This window comes from Scyliorhinus torazame, chromosome 14 (genome assembly GCF_047496885.1).
Source record: "Scyliorhinus torazame isolate Kashiwa2021f chromosome 14, sScyTor2.1, whole genome shotgun sequence".
In the NCBI taxonomy this organism is placed as follows: domain Eukaryota; kingdom Metazoa; phylum Chordata; class Chondrichthyes; order Carcharhiniformes; family Scyliorhinidae; genus Scyliorhinus; species Scyliorhinus torazame.
Window position 1 is genome coordinate 222,909,701 of NC_092720.1, and position 18,234 is coordinate 222,927,934.

The 18,234-nt window shown below is 51.1% G+C and overlaps 1 protein-coding gene across 1 annotated transcript; it reads left to right on the forward strand.

The window, feature by feature from the left end:
- The first annotated feature begins 1,483 nt into the window (after positions 1-1,483).
- On the forward strand, positions 1,484-17,756 carry lye (lymphocyte antigen-6, epidermis). The gene is made up of 3 exons (XM_072475771.1): positions 1,484-1,661; positions 13,998-14,108; positions 14,847-17,756. Exons 1-3 carry the CDS (start codon positions 1,610-1,612, stop codon positions 15,044-15,046), a joined length of 363 nt encoding a protein of 120 aa, XP_072331872.1. The 5' UTR covers positions 1,484-1,609; the 3' UTR covers positions 15,047-17,756.
- Positions 17,757-18,234: the final 478 nt, after the last annotated feature.

Here is an 18,234-nt window from a genome sequence, read left to right on the forward strand (position 1 = left end):
TTTACCCCTCTTCTTCCCATATCCATTCCACCATCGTTCCTTCAGCTAGCTATTCAGTGACGGCCAATGACCGTCTCTGTAAATGCCCTGCGTGGGTAGATAAGATCATAGAATTACATTTTCTCATTATTTCTGGGATGTCGCTGACTAGGCCATTTATTGTCCGTCCCTAATTGCCCCTTGACAAGGTGGTGCTGAGCTGCCGTCTTGAAGCCGCTGCAGTCCCTGGGTGTAGGTACACCCACCGTGCTGTTAGGGAGGGAGCTCCAGGATTTGGCGACACTGAAGGAACGGCCGATATATTTCCCCGTCGGGATGGGGAGTGACTTGGAGGGGAACCTCCAGGTGGGGGCGATCCCAGGTATCTGCTGCTCTTGTCCTTCTAGATGATGGTGGCCGTGGGTTTGGAAGGTGCTGCCTGAGGAACCTCGGTGAGTTCCCGCAGTGAATCTTGTCGATGGTGCACACGGCTGACACTGTCCATCGGAGGGGGAGGGAGTGAATGTTTGTGGGTGGGGTGCCAGTCAAGTGGGGCTGCTCTGTCCTGGATGGTGTGGGGCTTCCTGAGTGTTGTTGGGGCTGAGCTCATCCAGGAAAGTGGAGAGTTTCCCATCACACTCCTGACTTGTGCCTTGGTGGACAGGCTTTGTGAGGTCAGGAGGCAAGTTACTGACGTAGGATTCCTAGTCTTTGACCTGCTGTGGTAGCCACAGTATTAATGTGGCCGGGTCCAGTTCAGTTTCTGATCAATGGTAACCCCCAGGATGTGGATTGTGGGGGATTCAGCGATGGAGCCTGCCACAAGCTTCCTGAGCGGGAGGGAGAGGCAGGTTCAATCGAGATGTTCAAAAGGGTATCCGGAAAGAAAGAATGAGCCAGGTTCAGGGGATGTGACTGGAGAGCAGGACAAGGTAGAATGTCCTTTCAGTGAGCCGGTGTGGACAGTATGGCCGAATGGCCTCCTGTAAAGGCCCCGGGGTGCTGTTCCCATTCCCCAATCTATAATCCCACTGACGCCAATCTGGAAGTAGTGGGCCGAGCTCAGTCATGGAGGCCCTGCCTTCTCAACCTTGCCCCTCTCCTGAGGTGTGGTGATCGTCAGGTTAAATCACCACCAGTCAGCCCCCCCCCCCCCTCAAAGGGGGAGAGCGGCCTGTGGTCACCTGGGCCCACGGCGGCTTTACTTGCAGACCAAAGAGTCGCTCCCGGTTCTTCATCCCTGAAGCCCTCCCCGCTCCCAGTGAGACCCAGCATTCCAGAGCTTGGGATTCCCGTTCCAGCGCCTTATACACAGGCCGCAGAGATGAGCTGCTCCTGTGCCTGTCAGAGATACGGCGAGGGCGCTTTAGTCATTCCCAGCCACCTATGAAACAACGGTGACAACACTGTGTAAATATTCCTGGTTGCAGAAGCGAAGCAGAGGGTGGGGGTGGCTGCCGTCCAAACCGGGCTCTGAAGGGGTTAAGTCAGCTGTCTCCTCCCTCACTCAGTCTCTATAAAGCTGCTCCCTCGAGCTCGGGAACATCAGAAGCAGCTGAAAAATATCTGCCTTTCAGACACTTTTTCCCCATCTGAATTCCGACTCCAACGGGAATAAGAACCTTGAGAGATGAGATCGCTCCTGCTCTTTGGCTGTGCTCTTGTTGCCTGCGTCTCGCTGGGTAAGAAACTATTGACCAATACCTCTCTGGGCTTCGTATCATCATCGGGGGGTTGCGTGGAGGGGGGTGGGGGGGGGGGGGGGGGGGGGCGGGAGGGGGGATTTATTTGCAGAAAGAAGAATAAATTCAGCCAGGTACGGGAAATGATTTACAAGACCCCCCCTCCCACTGGGATACTGACCTGGAGCAGAATGGGGTGGGAGTAATGTTCTTGCTTTACGCAGCGTTAGTTCCCAGTTGGGGCAATTCATTCCGGCCTTGCCACAGCACCTCAGGGGGGATATCGTTTGGGCTGGGAGTGGACACAGCGCGGAGGTACGGGACTTCAGAGGGCAAGGGCACGTCGCGACGGGGAGTCCGTTGCTTCGAGCTCAGAATCTGAAGGGGGGATTTCATTCGGCTGCTGGTCGGATCTCCCCCCTGCTGGCGCCTGGGATTTGCCTGTGGGGTTTCGGGGAGTGTCCTGGGCTCGGGGTGGGGTACAGAGCAGAGTTCAGGGCGTGTGGGGACCTGCGCCCGTGTCAGGTGAGAAAGATTCCTTCAACCGCAGCAGATCACTGGAACTCACTGAATAACATTGCTGAGGTTGGCTGTGGGATTGGGCGGGGGGGGGGGGGGGGGGGGGGGGGGTTGCTGTGTATGGGAGGGGAGGGAGGGGCAGTTAATGGGAACTGCCAACCTCAGGTTTATGTGCCTGTATTAGAGGGAGGGGCATTGTTAAGGATTGCAGAGGCAGGGTGGGGAAATGGAATTAGAGCTGAAATATGAAAATCGCTTGTTGTCACAAGTTGGCTTCAAATGAAGTTACTGTGAAAAGCCCCTAGTCGCCACATTCCGGCGCCTGTTCGGGGAGGCTGGGACGGGAATTGAACCCGCGCTGCTGGTCTGCCTTGGTCTGCTTTAAAAGCCAGCGATTTAGCCCATTGTGCGACACCAGCCCCTGGTGAGTTACTCCCCCAGTCCGACCTGCTCCCCCAGCCACAGTTATTTATGTGGCTCGTCCATTTCAGTTTCTGGTCGATGGTAAGCTCTCCACAGTGTGGATGGTGGGGGACATTCAGCGATGGAAAAGCCATCGAATGTCAGGCGGTGTGTTTAATCAGACTTCAAAGCCGCAGCTTGTGGACCCCAGTAAGATTAAGAGGACGTGGGGACTAGACTGACAAGATCAGGTTACACCCCAACCCAGTTCGCTCGCCCTGAGGGCAGTGTTGGGTGGGGTGGAACCCACCCGGATCCCCACTATCCTCCCAGCCGGACCCCACTGCCTTCTCTGCCATAATGTCACTGAGTTTAAATGAAATGAAAACCGCTTATTGTCACAAGTCGGCTTCAAATGAAGTTACTGTGAAAAGCCCCTAGTCGCCACATTCCGGCGCCTGTTCGGGGAGGCTGGTACGGGTTAGGCTAGGTACGGCTGGTACAAGGCTGGCCTGCCTTGGTCAGCTTTACCAGCCAGCTGTTTAGCCCACTGTGCTAAACCAGACCCTAAAAACTTAAAGGTGGAAGTTTTCGGGGTGATCGCAGGTAGAGAGCACCCCGGCTCCATCCCACTCCACCCCGCCTCTCTCATTATGCTCTCTGGTGGGCAGGGGCAAAGTGGGGGGGGGGGCACATGGAGGTGGGGGGGGGGGGGGCGGTGGGTGGAGGGGGGGTAGTCCAGAACAAGAACATTGAAATTGAAGCTGTGTGGGGAAGTTCCCCTCCCGCACACAGAGGAGTGGCCATCGCCCAGACTCACACACTCCAAACTGGCGTTACAGTCCTCCCCTGTGCTGTACCACAGCCCAATTACCCTGCGGCAGTTCTGTGCTGTCAGGGGGTGGGGTTCGACGTGTCGTAGCTCAGCCCCAGGGCGGGGTGGGGAGTGGTGGGGGGAGGGGGGGGGGGGGGCCTGGGCACCTCTGCAGTGGCAAGTTGGCACAGCGCCTCAGTTGATCCCCTGACTGCTGTGAGAAATGATTACCCGCCCGATGCAAGCTGCCCGGGGAACTGGGTAGCTGCAAGCCGGGGCGATGGGGAGACAGCCGTGGCCCACAAGTTGGACGAGGTCGGAAGGAGGTAGCTGGGGCTCCCAGCCGTTCAGGGGCTCCGGCCTTTCGACCTCTGTGGAGGGGCTCGGTGTCGGCTCCAGGCTTTGTCCGTGCGCTGTTCCAAAAACAATCAAAATAAAAGTAAGCCTTCCGAAGGCAGGAGCGTAACAAGACCCGGCATGGTGTCCCAACACAAAGAAACGAGCTGCTCATATCTTGTCACCTCTCGTTTGCCAACTCGACTCTAATTCGACACGTGACCCATCAAGGTTGTAGCCAGTATGATGGACATTGGCCAGAAATACCGCCACGTCAGCCAGCAAAACAAACTAAATATACCCCCTGCCCGTCAGCAAATAGATTATTCTTTAAAACACAGGAAAGCCGGACAGATATTAGAAGGCCAAGGAAGGGAAGGGGGAAAATAGAAGGGAAGATTCCAGAGAATCCCCACGGTGCAGAAGGTGGCTATTCAGCCCATCGGGTCTGCACCCTTGCTGGGCCCACTCCCCCCCCCCCCCCCCCCACCCCCTCGGCCCTATCCCGATAACCCAGTAACCCACCTAACCTTTCGACACTAAGGGCAATTGATCGTGGCCAATCTAACCTGCACATCTTTGGACTGTGGGAGGAAACCGGAGCACCCGGAGGAAACCCACGCACACACGGGGAGAACGTGCAGACTCCGCACAGACAGTGACCCAAGCCGGGAATCGAACCCGGGTCCCTGGCGCTTTGAAGCAAAACACCGCTACCGAAACGTTTTGACTAAGTGAGCATCAGTGCACAAATCGGTGAGGCAGCAGCGGTAACCACCGCGCTGCCCATAAATAGTTGGAAAAGAAGGCACGAGAAAGGTTTGCTGCCTGCGTGTTACGATGACGTAACAGTGAACTTGGAGGACAGAGGTGTTAAGGCATGAAAGAGGCAAGCTTGGATTGGAGTGAAAAAGGGCGAGATACCAAAGAAGTACTTTCCCTCCGCTGACAGTGATTCTCTATTCGGGAGGCTTCTCCTGCCGGAGGTGAATCATCTCTGATTCGGGCTGGGAGCAAACATCCAGAGGCCATGCAAATCTATGGCAGCGATTACGAGAGATTCCCTTGTGAATCCCACGTTCGGGCTGCCTTTTTTGAGCGAGGTCGGGCGTTTGGGATTCCGCCTCAGCCTATCGCAATTCCGCATCCCCCACCATGGGATTTTCCGGGTCACCCCCCCCCCCCGCCACAGTACGAGAATGACCAGACCCCACCACCGACCCCCCACCCCCACCACAGAGTCCCCTGCCTGAAGCTGGATTTACAACTTGCCTGTACAGTACACCTGCTGGCTTAGGCACAGGAAGCAGCACCTGTCAATTCCCAGAAAGTGAAAACCACACCGGCTGGGTTTAAACCCCCTCAGACCTTCGATCTGCAAAGACTCCATTCACATCAATGCAAAATTGGTTTTACTATGCTCTGATTGACAGCTTGCACATAGCCAGCTGTTTGGCTTGTTTGATTTCATTTCCCTTCATGCTTGAATGGATCTCAAGTACCCAGCTGTGTAACTAAAGGCAATGCTTCGAAACAACGAGCTATGATTGACAACTCTTGGACCGAATCAAAAGCAGTTAAGTGCTTTCTGCAGAGAATAATAATACTATTGTTATTATTAACAATAATCTTTATTAGTGTCACAAGTAGGCTTACATTAACACTGCAATGAGGTTACTGTGAAAAGCCCCTAGTCGCCACATTCCAGCACCTGTTCGGGTACACTGAGCGAGAATTCAGAATGTCCAATTCACCTAACAAGCACGTCTTTCGGGACTTGTGGGAGGAAACTGGAGCACCCGGAGGAAACCCACGCAGACACAGGGAGAATGTGCAGCTGACCCATGCGGGAATCGAACCTGGGATTCTGGCTCTGTGGAGCAACAGTGCTAATTACTGATTACACAAAGGAAGTGAGACCACTTAACTGCTCTCTAGCTTCCAGGTAGGAGTGTCTGTAATGGAGGGGGATCTCTCATGAGGGTCTCTGTAATGGGGTGTCTCTCTTATGGGGGGGGGTGCTGTCGGGTGGGGGTCTCTCTTATAGGGGGACTCCTGGTGGTGGTATTGTAATGGTGGGGTCTGTGGGGGGGTGTCTCTGAATGGGGTGTCTCTGAATGGGGGGTTTCTGAAAGCGGGCGTCGGAGTGGGGGGGGGGGGTCTGAATGGGGGGTTTCTGAATGAGGGGGGTTTCTGAATGGGGGAGTCAGAATGGGGGGGATTCTGAATGGGGGGTCTGACTGGAGGGGTCTGACCAGGGGTCTCTGAATGGGGGGGGTTGAATGGGGGGATCTCTGAATGTGGGGGGGGGTTCTGAATGGGGGGTCTGAATGGGGGGGGGGTTCTGAATGGGGGGGTCTGAATGGGAGGGTTTCTGAATAGGGGGGGTTCTGAATGGAGGGGTCTGATGGGGGGGTTTCTGAATGGGGGGTCTGAATGGGGGGGTTCTGAATGGAGGGGTCTGATGGGGGGGTTTCTGAATGGGGGGTCTGAATTGGGGGGTCTCTGAATGGGGGGGTCTGAATGGGGGGGGGGGTTCTGAATGGGGGGGGGTCTGAATGGGAGGGTTTCTGAATTGGGGGGTCTCTGAATGGGGGGGTCTGAATGGGGGGGTTCTGAATGGGGGAGTCTGAATGGGGGGTGGTTTCTGAATGGGGGGTTCTGAATGGGGGGTCTGAATTGGGGGGTCTCTGGCGGGGATCTCTGAATGGGGGTTTCTAATGTGCGTCTCTCTTATGGGGGGGGGGGTTCTCTGGTGGGGGTGCTCTGGTGAGGCGGTTTGGTGGGCAGGGTTGCGTTGTGCGGGATGTGAGGGTGCTCTCTGATGGCCGTTGGGGGAAACTCCCTGGAGGAGTTAACCCCTCCGTCCACCCCCAAGGTCAACCGCATCGGGGCCACGCTGCGAATTACCTCAACAACTAATTCTCGCACACGTGAATCCCGGCTCGGACCTTGCTCCCAGTGGCAGCTGGCAGAGCAGTTTAGTGATAAAACATATGGGGCGACAGACAGAATGTTACGCCACCCTGGGCTAGCGCACAGTCAATTCAAGCCCCACATGCCCCGGGCCCCAGAGTCACAACACAAGTGTTTCAACCAATAATAGGCATAGAAATGCCAGAAACCTCTGGCCTTTGGCCCAATAATTAAGCTCACCAGGTTAGTAACACGATTGATGTTTATTTATAATAAGGTTACTGGTGAAATATGCAGTATTAACTCCTGCACCCTCTACACGCATACACAAGACAGACAAACACAGAGAGGGACTGGAGGTGGGAAATAAAAAATGTAAATGAAACAGGAGAGTCTTTGCTGGAGAGGACTTTGCTGGATCTTATCACCTCCGCTGCCAGAACCAAGGGTGAACCTAAAATGGAACCTCGTGGCTCTGAGAAAAATTCCAGTGGGATAATATCCAATCACCTCCTGTTACCAGACAGAGCGGAGCCTTTTGGGCCAATTCATTGGCCACCAGCTCCATCAATCAAACAAAGCCATCACTGAGGCCATCGCATCTCTAAACACCAGTCTGAAACAGCACAGCCTTCGGGTTCCTGCTGGTAGAATTAAAGGAACAGGCCACTGCATTCTTCTGCTTGTATTAAAGATATACACAGCGGGATTCTCCAATCCCCCCCGTGGATCGGGGGCCATTGGTAGCGGCCCGCCCGGCAATTCTCCGGGCCCCGATGGGCCGAGCGGCCGTCTGTTTCTGGCCAGTCCTGCCGGTGTGGGTTGGACATGGTCCCACACAGTGGGATGGCCTCAGGGGGGGGCACAGTGGCCTGGCCCACAATCGGGGCCCACCGATCTGCGGGCGGGCCTGTGCCATGGGGCACTCCTTCCTTCTGCGTCGGACAAGGGCTGGCCGTCGCGGAGAAGACTACCCCCTGTGCAGGCGCCAGAATACGGCGGCTAGTCTGCACATGCGCGGAACTGCGCCGGCAGTTCCGCTCACACGCGAGATCACGCCAGCACTTCAGCACATGCGCTAATCCCTTCGGCGCCAGCTGGAGGAATGAGGGATACATCGCCAGAGTGTGAATTTATCATTGAACAATATGCCATTTTCACTTTCATGATCACAATAGTCATTCCGCAACCGGATTTACTCTTGGCTGTTTAGCTATGTGGCAGTAATGAGGAGAGACTGTTGAAGGTTATTGACAGAGGAAGCCATTCAGCCCATCTACATTGGTACATCCAGTAAGATCTGAAGGATTCCGCAATGCCCCCCCCCCCCTCCCGGCAGCACTGCATCAGTTGATTGAGGCTTGTTCCCTTGGTTTTACATAAATGTATCCGTATTGGCAGCCCATGTGTCTCCACATTTCTAATTCCATTGAAATCGTTGGCGACGAGGAGATAGTTGACACAGGCTGTGACGCCACTTTGTCGCCGCTTTTTGCAACACCGTCTCAAAGTGGGGGGGGGGGGGGTCACCCCTCCCTACGTTTTGTCTGGCGGGGTCCAAGTTTCCTGCTCCCACCTGAATCTCCCCATTAACCTTACCCATAACGCGCACAGCAATGAATCGCGTTTGTAATCCCGCCCTTTGCTGCGGTGTGGAGCATAACCGAGCAAAGATTGACATCTCACCACGCAAGCTTGGCCAAAGATGCAGGTCTTATGGAGCATCTTTAAAAGAGGGAGAGACAGAGAGGTGCAGAGTTTTCGGGGTAGAATTCCGATGCTCAGACCCACAGGACGACCACTGAGAAGCCTGTGCGTTCATTAAATGAGACGAGACGCATCAGACCATTCATACAAAGGTTGAAAGTTTGAAGACATCAGCGCTGAGCTGGGTTCTGCTGGCAGAGCCCGGATTGCATGACACACTTCCTTTCTGGTGATGTCATGCCGCCATCCTTTCACAGCATTTTACAACAGAGTACAGAGATCCCAGAGAGTTGTCGGGCTGGAAGAATCATAGAATCGTAGAATTAACAGTGCAGAAGGAGGCCATTCGGCCCATCGAGTCTGCACCGGCCCTTGGAAAGAGCACCCTACCCAAGGTCCACACCTCCACCCTATCCCCATAACCCCACCCAACCTTTTTTGACACTAAGGGCAATTGATCATGGCCAATCCGCCTAACCTGCACATCTTTGGACCGTGGGAGGAAACCGGAGCACCCGGAGGAAACCCACGCAGACACGGGGAGAACGTGCAAACTCAGCACAGACAGTGACCCAAGCCGGGAATCGAACCCGGGACCCTGGCGCTGTGCCGCAACTGTGCTAACCACTGTGTGGCCATGCTGCCCCTAGTTGCAGCGATAATTATGGCGGGAGGGGGAACGGGGGCGTAACCATGGGGAGAATTGAGAAAGCCACACCACCCTTTCCCTTATTGAGTTAATGATAAAATAAAAGGGTGCAGAATTATGAGGGACATGGATAGGAAGGCGCAGGAGATTTAGAGAGGGTTTGAGGAAAAATCCTTTTCACCCAGAAGGTGTTGGGAATCTGGAACTTGCTGCCTGAAAGGGCAGTAGAGGCGGGAACCCTCACAACATTTAAGAAGCATAAAGTCTTGTCGCAATTATAAAGGGCTTTGGTGAGGGCCATGGGGGAGGAGGGGGGGGGAGGGCGGCGTGGGTGGTATTGAACGTTCTTTAGATCAATTCCCAGGCTGTGACAATTATTGAGGCCGAGAGATAGGGGATGCGTAGCGCCCGGCATGGATCTGGGCTCACCAGTTAAACAGCGGGAAATGCCACATCGAGATTGGTGCAGGGCGTCAATCAGTTTGCTCTCTAACCGGCCACTCCCAATGCCCAGTTTCGGATCTCGGTCAAATGTGGCGAGCATATCATCAACCCTCGTTTGCATTAATTCCTATCTCATTCGCGAGATTGAAATTGAATGCGAACGGCCTCCCAGGAATTAACCGCCTCCTCCCCCGCACCCCCCCCCCCCCCCACCTCCCCAGCGAGAAATCACGCGGGTGTCGTTTAGTGCTCCCTTTTTAAAAACCTGAACCTCACAATGGCTGCTGAGGGGAATCTGAGGAGGTGAGTGGCCATTTCCATTTTCCGGCTTGCAGCCCATTGGCACCACTGCTGCCCCCAGTGCTCGGAGAGGGGTGGTGCGGAAAGTTGAAGGGGACCTTTCGGGTGGGGGGTTGGGTTTGGTCACGGTGCTGAAGCATTCCAGGTCAGGTGGGGGTGAGGGGCTTTTCGTCTGCGAGCCACCTTTAAATGCTGTGCGTATCCATAACAGGAGCAACAACTGTCTGTCCTCCCAAACACTTCCGGGACAGAGCTCTTGGTTCTATGCTGAAGGTCACTTTAACTCCCTTTGACTGTGAGCAGCCTCTAGCTTCACGGCTGAAGGTTATTTCTAATGAGGAATTGGCCTTGTTAGTTGTGAGAGCGCTTCACAGCTGCAGGTTGTGTTTGCTGCTTGCTCCTGCTGGAGGCTGCTGTTGCTGTTTCCCTCTTTTTCTGTAGCTGGAAAGAAGGACAATTTTTTCCCTAAGATACCTGGGTCCTGGAACACTGGACTCAGGGGGATGTATGAGTCCAGAAGGCAATCCTGGTTTGAAGCAAGAAGAGGCTGCAGGACCCGGTGAGCGACATTGTTCCCAGTGGGCCACCTGATGACAGTGGTGAAGAAATGCTTTCGCAGATTGCTGATGCTTTTGTTGCTGGTGTGGTGAGTGCTGCGTGTAACTGGCACATCACCGTGGGTTAAATGCGCTGGAAACAAGGATGTTCAACTGCATTTTGGGCCCCAGTGGAATATGTGGATGCCAGGATTTGTTTCCAGTGAGATTGGGCCCTGGGGAGGGCCTGAGCTGCTGCTCCTGGATTTAGAATGGCACTGATACATGGACAAAGTCACACATTGATGGACACATCATTTCTACGACAATGTTCTGGAGATGATAACATATTTTCAGGCTTATCCTCCGTATCTGTTGAGGAACCTGCGAGAGGTGATACCGTGTGTTTGATTTTTTTCTGTGAAAATGAGCTGATATACCTTTGAATTGGTACGTACCCCGCACATCCCCCTTAAACTTTCCCCCTCTCACCTTGAACCTGTGCCCTCTTGTAATTGACACTTGCTGCCTTGGAAAAAGCCTCTGACTATCCACTCAGAATTTTGTGGCCCTCTACCAGGTCTCCCCTCAGCCTCCTTCTTTCCAGTGAAAACAATCCTAGTTTATTCAAACAAACCTAATTTATTCAACCACTCCTCATATCCAACACCCTCGAGACCAGGCAGCATCCTGGTGAACCTTCTTTACACTCTCTCCAAAACTTTCACGTTCTTCTGATAATGTGGTGACCAGAACTGCACGCGACACGCCAGATGTGGCCTAACCAAGGTTTTATATCGCTGCAACATGATTTCCCAACTCCTGTACTCAATGCCCCGGCTGATGAAGGTGAGCATGCCATAGGCCTTCTTAATCACCTTGGCCACCTGTGTTGCCACTTTTAGGGAACTGTGGACCTGCCCGCCAAGATCCCTCTGTATGTTAATGTTCCTGAGGGTTCTGCCACTTACAGTATAATTCATACCAAGATTTGATCCTCCAAAATGCATCACCTCGCATTTGTCTGGATTAAACTCCATCTGCAATTAGACCACCCACATTTTCCTCCAGATCATTTATATATACTACAAACAACTGAGGTCCCAGCAGTGATCCCTGAGGAACACCACTAGCTACAGACCTCCATTCTGAAACACACCCTTCCACCGCTACTCTCTGTCTTCTATAACTAAGCCAGTTCTGTATCCATCTAGCCAGCCCACCCCGAATCCCGTGTGATTTTAATTTTTGTACCAATCTGCCATGTGGGACCTTGTCAAACGCTTTACTAAAGTCCATATAAACTACATCCACAGCCCTTCCCTCATCAAGTTTCTTCATCACCTCTTCAAAAAACTCAATCCAGTTGTTGAGACATAACCTTCCCCGTACAAAACCACGCTGCATGTCACTAACTAGTCCAATTTTCTCCAAATGTGAATATATCCTGTCCCTCAGTAGCTTTTCCAAAAGCTTCCCCACCACTGATGTCAGACTCAGCGGACTATAATTTGCTGGATTGTCCCTGTTCCTTTCTTAAACAAGGGAATATCATTGGCTATTCTCCAGTCCTCTGGAACCTCACCTGTGGTCAAAGAGGATGTGAAGATATCTGTTAAGGCCCCAGCTATTTCTCCACTTGCCTCCCGCAGAAACCTGGGATAAATCCCATCCGGCCCCGGGGACTTGTCTACCTTAATGCAATTTAGGATACTCAACACTTCCTCCTTTGATATATTGACATTCTCAAGATTGTTCACACACCTATCGCTGACCTCAACATCCGTCATGTCCTTCTCCCTGGTGAATACTGATACAAAGTACTCATTAAGGATTTCATCCAGTTCTTGCGGTTCCATGCATATCTCCCCTCCATTGTCCTTGAGTGGGCCTACTCTTTCTCTTGCTACCCTCTTGTCCAAATATATATGCATAAAAAGCCTTGGGATTCTCCTTGACCATGTTTGCTAACGTCATTTCATGGATCCTTTTAGCCCTCCTAATTCTACGTTTCAGTTCCTTCCTACTTTCACTGTACTGCTCAAGGGCTTCGTCATTGATCTTTCGATGGGATGACGGATAGAAGGGGCCACAGGAGACTCTGTCTCAACAAAGACACCCCTTAGAGGATGAGGGCACCCGCTCCCGGTAGCTGTGAAGGTCTCTGCAGCCCTGAACGTCTCTTCAAGCAGTTAATTTCAGGGCTCAAGCAGGGACTTGTGCGGCATTTCACAAGCTACAACCCACAAGTGCGTCTTGTGAGGTCAAGGAAGGCGTGCATCCCAGAGCATCAGACTGTGTCAGCTTTGAGCTGGACCAAGGACACCAAGATACCCAGGCAGCAAGCTTCTCCTCCATCGCTGGGATGCCCCAGGTTCAGGAGGCAATAGGTGGCATGCTTGTTGCCTTGCACACACTGGGGCATCAGATAGTGTCCTTCATTAACAGGATGAGGTTCAACTCACTGAATGTTCATCTCGTGTGCGACCACCACCTCTAGATCATGCACATGTGTGCACACTTTCCAGGGAGTGTGCACAACAGCTACTGTCCTGGGACACTTGGAGATCCCCTGCATCTTCGCAGACCACCCCAGGATGGCGGGTTGGTCTTTGGGGGATAAGGGGTACCCGCTGAGGTCCTGGCTGATGACCTTGGCGGATGTCCTCTGCAAGGGTGCCTGGGTGGGTTGCCGGGTTGGGGGGGGGGGGGGAAACTGTCATGTGAGAGTACTTTTAAGAAATGGGTGTTTATAAATGGGTGTGTATATCAATATCTGTAGTGAGAGTACCTTTAAGAAATGGGTGTTTACTACTGCAGTGATGTCAGAGTGGGTGGGGCTGGGCTGTCTGTCAGCTTTTTACTTTCGTTTTTGAGCAGGCTTCAGGGTGTGTTTTAGTTTCGATTTCAGTGTTGGAGCTGAAGCCAGACCAAGCAGGTGTACTGCTGTTCTCTCTGCCATCAAAAGACTCTCTCTTGATCATTTGGTGAATTCAGAATTCTAAATGCTTTCAGTAGTGAATTTAAACCTGATGCGCTTCTGTTAAAAGGTGTTTTTTTAAAGTCGTATGGATGTTAAAAGGAAAGCTTAAAGGTTTACTTAGTGTTGTATTCTTTGGGGGTTGTATTTGAATTGATGGTTGCTCAGATGTTCACTGTATGTTTTAAAAAGGTTAACTTGAGTTAATAGAATAAACATTGTTTTGCTTTAAAAAATACTTTTCCATTTCTGCTGTCCCACACCTGTAGAGTGGGCCGTGTGCTCCCCATACCACATAAAAGTTGTGGGTCAGGTGAACTCCATGATACACTTTGGGGTTCTCTAAACCCTGGCCCATAACAGGAACACTATGCATTCAATTCCATCCTCCACCCCCCCCCCCCCCCTGCACTCCTCCCCACCTCAGAACCCACCTTGTGGGGAGTTTAACATTCGGCCCTTCAAATGTTTTTATGGCAGAGCTGGATAGATTCTTGATTAACAAGGAGGGGGGGGGGGGGTGAAAGGTTATGGGGGGGTCGGCATGGATGTGGGGTTGAGGTCACAATCAGATCAGCCAATGATCTTACTGAATGGCGGGTCAGGCTCGAGGGGCTGAGTGGCCTGACTGCTGCTCTGGCCGCTGCATGTTTGTGTGAATTGTTGCTACAAAGTGTTATTTATTTATTTTTTGACACTTTTCTCTCTTCTCTCCCGTGTTCTCCGTGCACAGTTGCCAGCTTGCGATGCTTTCACTGCGCTCTGTCATTCGGGAAATGCATCTCTGGTGCCAAGAACTGCACTAACCCGGCCGAGCTTTGTTTCGAACGGATTGGGAAGGCTGGTAAGTAAGGACATCCCGCAGTGACCATGTTTTGGTGAATTACTGAATGCTTTCTAAATTCCTGAATCTAAAGAGTCTTTGAATGTTTTTAAGACAGAGCGGCTGAATTCCTGATGAACGAGGAGGGGGGAGGCAGGTGATCGGGGGGGTCGCCTGGAATGTGGGGTCAAGGTTACAATCAGATCAGCCGCGATCTTATTGAATGGCGGAGCGGGCTAGATGGGCCGAGTGGCTCCTATTTCATTTGCCCGCATGTTGATTTGTCCAGTTGGTATTTCTGAAATTGGCCATTTAGCCCACAATTGTGTTGCATAGCAACATGGGAAAAAGCAGGAGTCGTCCATTCAGCCCTTCAAAGCTGCTCCGCCATTCGATGTTAATCCCAACCACGTTCTCCAGCGCCTTTAGGGACAGGATCATGGGTATAACTTAATCTGCTTTTCCAGAGGGCCAGCAACAACTCCCGATGGGCCAAATGGCAGTCTTCTGCCTTGCAACCATTTTCTAATCCCACATGAGGTAAATTCTCCCTCCAGTATGTAATGATGCACCTTCGCAGTCTTCAAAACCGTACAGCTGCCCGACACCGGCATCTCCTCCAGGGTCTCATGAACTTGTTCATCAACGACATCTTTGAGAGCTTGCGGCGAGGCTTCCCACCTGGCCCATTGTGACAAGAAGGTTAAAAAGACAGTACTTAACCCTGCACAGATTTAACCAGATTTTCTCATTTTACAGGTCAGCTATCGGTCTACACTTCTGGATGTACGTCTTCTTCCAACTGCAATAAAACGTTTGAACAAAATTTCCAGGGCTTTAAGGTGTCGCTCAAAACCAGATGCTGCAATGTTGACCTGTGCAACGGAAGCAGCCACCTTCAGTCCTCTCTCCCATTGGGCGTTGTGCTGGCCTTGCTCTGCTTGGCTGGTTTGCGTTAGATAAAACTGCGCCGTTTCCATGTGTGTGTGAATGAACTCTATCATTCTCTCAGCAAGGGGGGGCTGGGGGGAGGGGGGGGGGGCGGGCATACATAGGGTGAGCGGGGGATAGTGGGGTGTGGGTGTGAGAGGGGATGATGGACATTTCTGGGAATGAGCAGTCCACAATGATTTCCCAGCAACCAGGCTAATTGGAGGAGGAAAAAAATATACCAATGAGATTTACTTTAATGAAACACATCAGGTCTCTGGGTCCTGAAGGTGTAATTAACTCTTGATTGATTTTCAATTAAATGTTGCACAGCCTCACCGACACAGCTACTGGAATTGTTCTGACTTTCAAACCGATCTGTTTGGTATGAATGGAGGTGTGCTTTGGAGGTGACTGTCTTGTTGTTATTGTGCAATGTTTATAGGGGTTTCTCTTCGCACTTTATTTTTCAAACCAGCTCAGGCAGATGCACAACTCAGTGGGGCTCAAAGGGTAGGCATGACTGCGTGTCAATCTAACGGCAGCGCAATGCCCAGATGGTCACAGAGGGGTGACGGTGCAGTGGTGCTGTCACTGGACCAGTAACCCAGAGACCCAGACGCTCTGGGGACCCTGGGTTCGACTCCCACCAGGGGGCCAGGTGGTGAAACTGGAATTCAATGGAACGTCTGGAATTGAAACCATTGGCAGTCGTCTTTCAAACCCCATCTGGGTCACCAATATCCCTTCAGGGAAGGAAATCTGCCATCCATACCCGGTCTGGCCTACACGTGACTCCAGACCCCACACAGCAGCCCGGTTGACTCTTAACTGTCCCTCTGAAAATGGCCAAGCGAGACACTCAGTTGAAGGGCAATTGGTAATGGGCAACAAATGCTGACCAGCCAGCGACCCCCATATCTCCGTGATGAATTAGAAAAAATTGTTCAGATTTAGTGACCGAATCGTAACCTGTATATCTAGGGGATCGGACAGATTGAACACATGTCAAGAATGAAAGAGAAGAACAAAGTCCCACTTACAGTTGAAACAAAAGAGGCATTTTCCACTTAGATTCCCAGCATGGGCAAAATTCTGCTTTCAATTCAATGACTGAGTGATATGAGTTCAAGTCTCGCTATGGCCGGACCAGAATTTTAATTCATTCTCAGGGAGCTGGGTCAGTAATTGTAACCATGAAAACCAGCAGATGGTTATAATCTGTTTCTAAAAGCAAGTCACGAATATCTTTGAAGGAAGGAAATCTGCCAACCTTACCCGGTCTGGCCACACTCGCTCGCTCACACACACAGACTTACTCACACTGACACACACTCTCTCTCACTCACACTCTCACACATACACACACACTCCTCACACAAACACATTCTCTCTCTCTCTCACACTCACATACTTACACACACTCCTCACACATATTCACACATTACACACTTACTCACATACAAACGTACTCACAGACACACAAAAACACACACACACCCTTGCACTGACACACACACATACTCACTCACTCATACTTACACACACTCCTCGCACACATATTCACTCACTCACACACACTTATGCGCACATACACTCACACACAATGACACACAAAAACACACACGCTCCCACTTACACACACTCGCATACACACACACAACATAGTGAATTAAATTTTGATAAAGACAATAAAGCTGCCAAGCAAAAGGGGAGAAGTCCAAATAGCCAGAGGAGAACCAACCCCACCACATGGTGTACGGGATGTGAGCGGTGGATGTGATTTGAAATTGTTAAAGCCAACGTTGTTTCTGGAAGGCTGTAAAACGCCTAATTGAATGAGAATATTAATGGACGTGAGGCTTAACATTGGTACATTGATGTGAGTTCAACTCTTTAGGTACTCCTGCCCTGCTTAGACTGAAACTGGCTGTGTTACTCTGCTAACCTGATCTAATAAAACACTGCTGTGTTTGTACGTAAATTAATTTTATTGGAAATAAGCCTTGTCTCCTCTGCCCCGTCACCTTTTGTGATTTGAATTGTCAGGTTATTAGCTGTACCTGTGCTTTGTACAGGCGCTATAGGGTGTATCATGGCTAGATTCCCACTCGCTTGTCCCCCTTACCTCTCCACATCCCCACATGTCCACGCCACAAATTTTTCTCATCAAGTGATCTTGGTTTGAGAATCATTTTATCATTATTACATATCAATTGCTACCGTTCGTTTCACGGGATTTGACCCAAAGAATGGTGGCATTAAGGAAAGCATAAATGATTTTTACATTCTGGGAAGGGAAAATTTCAAAGAAGGAGAAGAAGGACAATGGATTCAAGGTGAAAGAGGAGGGAGAGTAATTATGCAGAGATGCTGTGAGCTCAGGGGAAGTGGCCACGTAAGACCTTCTGGAAAGTGAGGCTTCTTCCACCAACCCAGAAAAGTGTATGTTGTTTCAGAAAGCAGGGTTTTGTTTAAGGTTTCTCGAGATTCCACAGCAGAGTGGGAGTGAGCCCTGTGACATGTTGTCCCGACAGTCATAGTGAATAGCCATGTAGTAAGATTACTGGAATTTCTTTTCATATTTTAAATGCCTATAAGGGATTGTTGCCTAAAGGGTCTCTTTATTTTCTGGGGGAAACGTTCTGTGAAACTAAATTTTAACTGTGTAAATGCAATCTGGTGTGTTTTAAATTTTCTTTTCTTTTGTTAATAAATGTTTTAGTTTAATACTTAAAATTTGTGTGACTGAAATTTATGGCTCCTGACTTCTGCACAGAATCTTGTGGTAAAAATACAAAGAAAAGAGTTGTGATAGCTTGACAAGTTTCCCTTTTGGATTTGGTTTGTGTAGCGCACAAAGACTCCGTGAGACGAATAGAGTGAAGTCGATGAGGCTTTATTAAGCGTGTCTGTTCCCCCGCAGCTCGAGAGTAGAATGGCCTGCGGGGGAGGACTCCGGCTTCTTATACTCCGCCTTCAGGGCGGAGCTAGAGGTCAACGGCCAACCAGGACCCGGGATCTGTCAGCCAATGACATTAGGGCTTCCAGTCCCACATGACCCCCAATACATACTACCACAGTTTGCATTGCACTTTACCACCTGACAGATCACAAGAGGACAGCCATCATCGATTGGATAGGCAGAGACAAAGAGGCATTATTTCTGAGTAAAAATTAAAATCTTCTCTGTGAAAAATAATAAAATAAACATTAA

Coding starts and splice junctions, on each gene's coding strand:
- lye (XM_072475771.1), top strand. CDS start 1,610: ATGAGATCGCTCCTGCTCTTTGGCTGTGCTCTTGTTGCCTGCGTCTCG. Junction 1,662..13,997: donor TGTTGCCTGCGTCTCGCTGG/GTAAGAAACTAT, acceptor CTCCGTGCACAG/TTGCCAGCTTGCGATGCTTT. Junction 14,109..14,846: donor CGAACGGATTGGGAAGGCTG/GTAAGTAAGGAC, acceptor CTCATTTTACAG/GTCAGCTATCGGTCTACACT.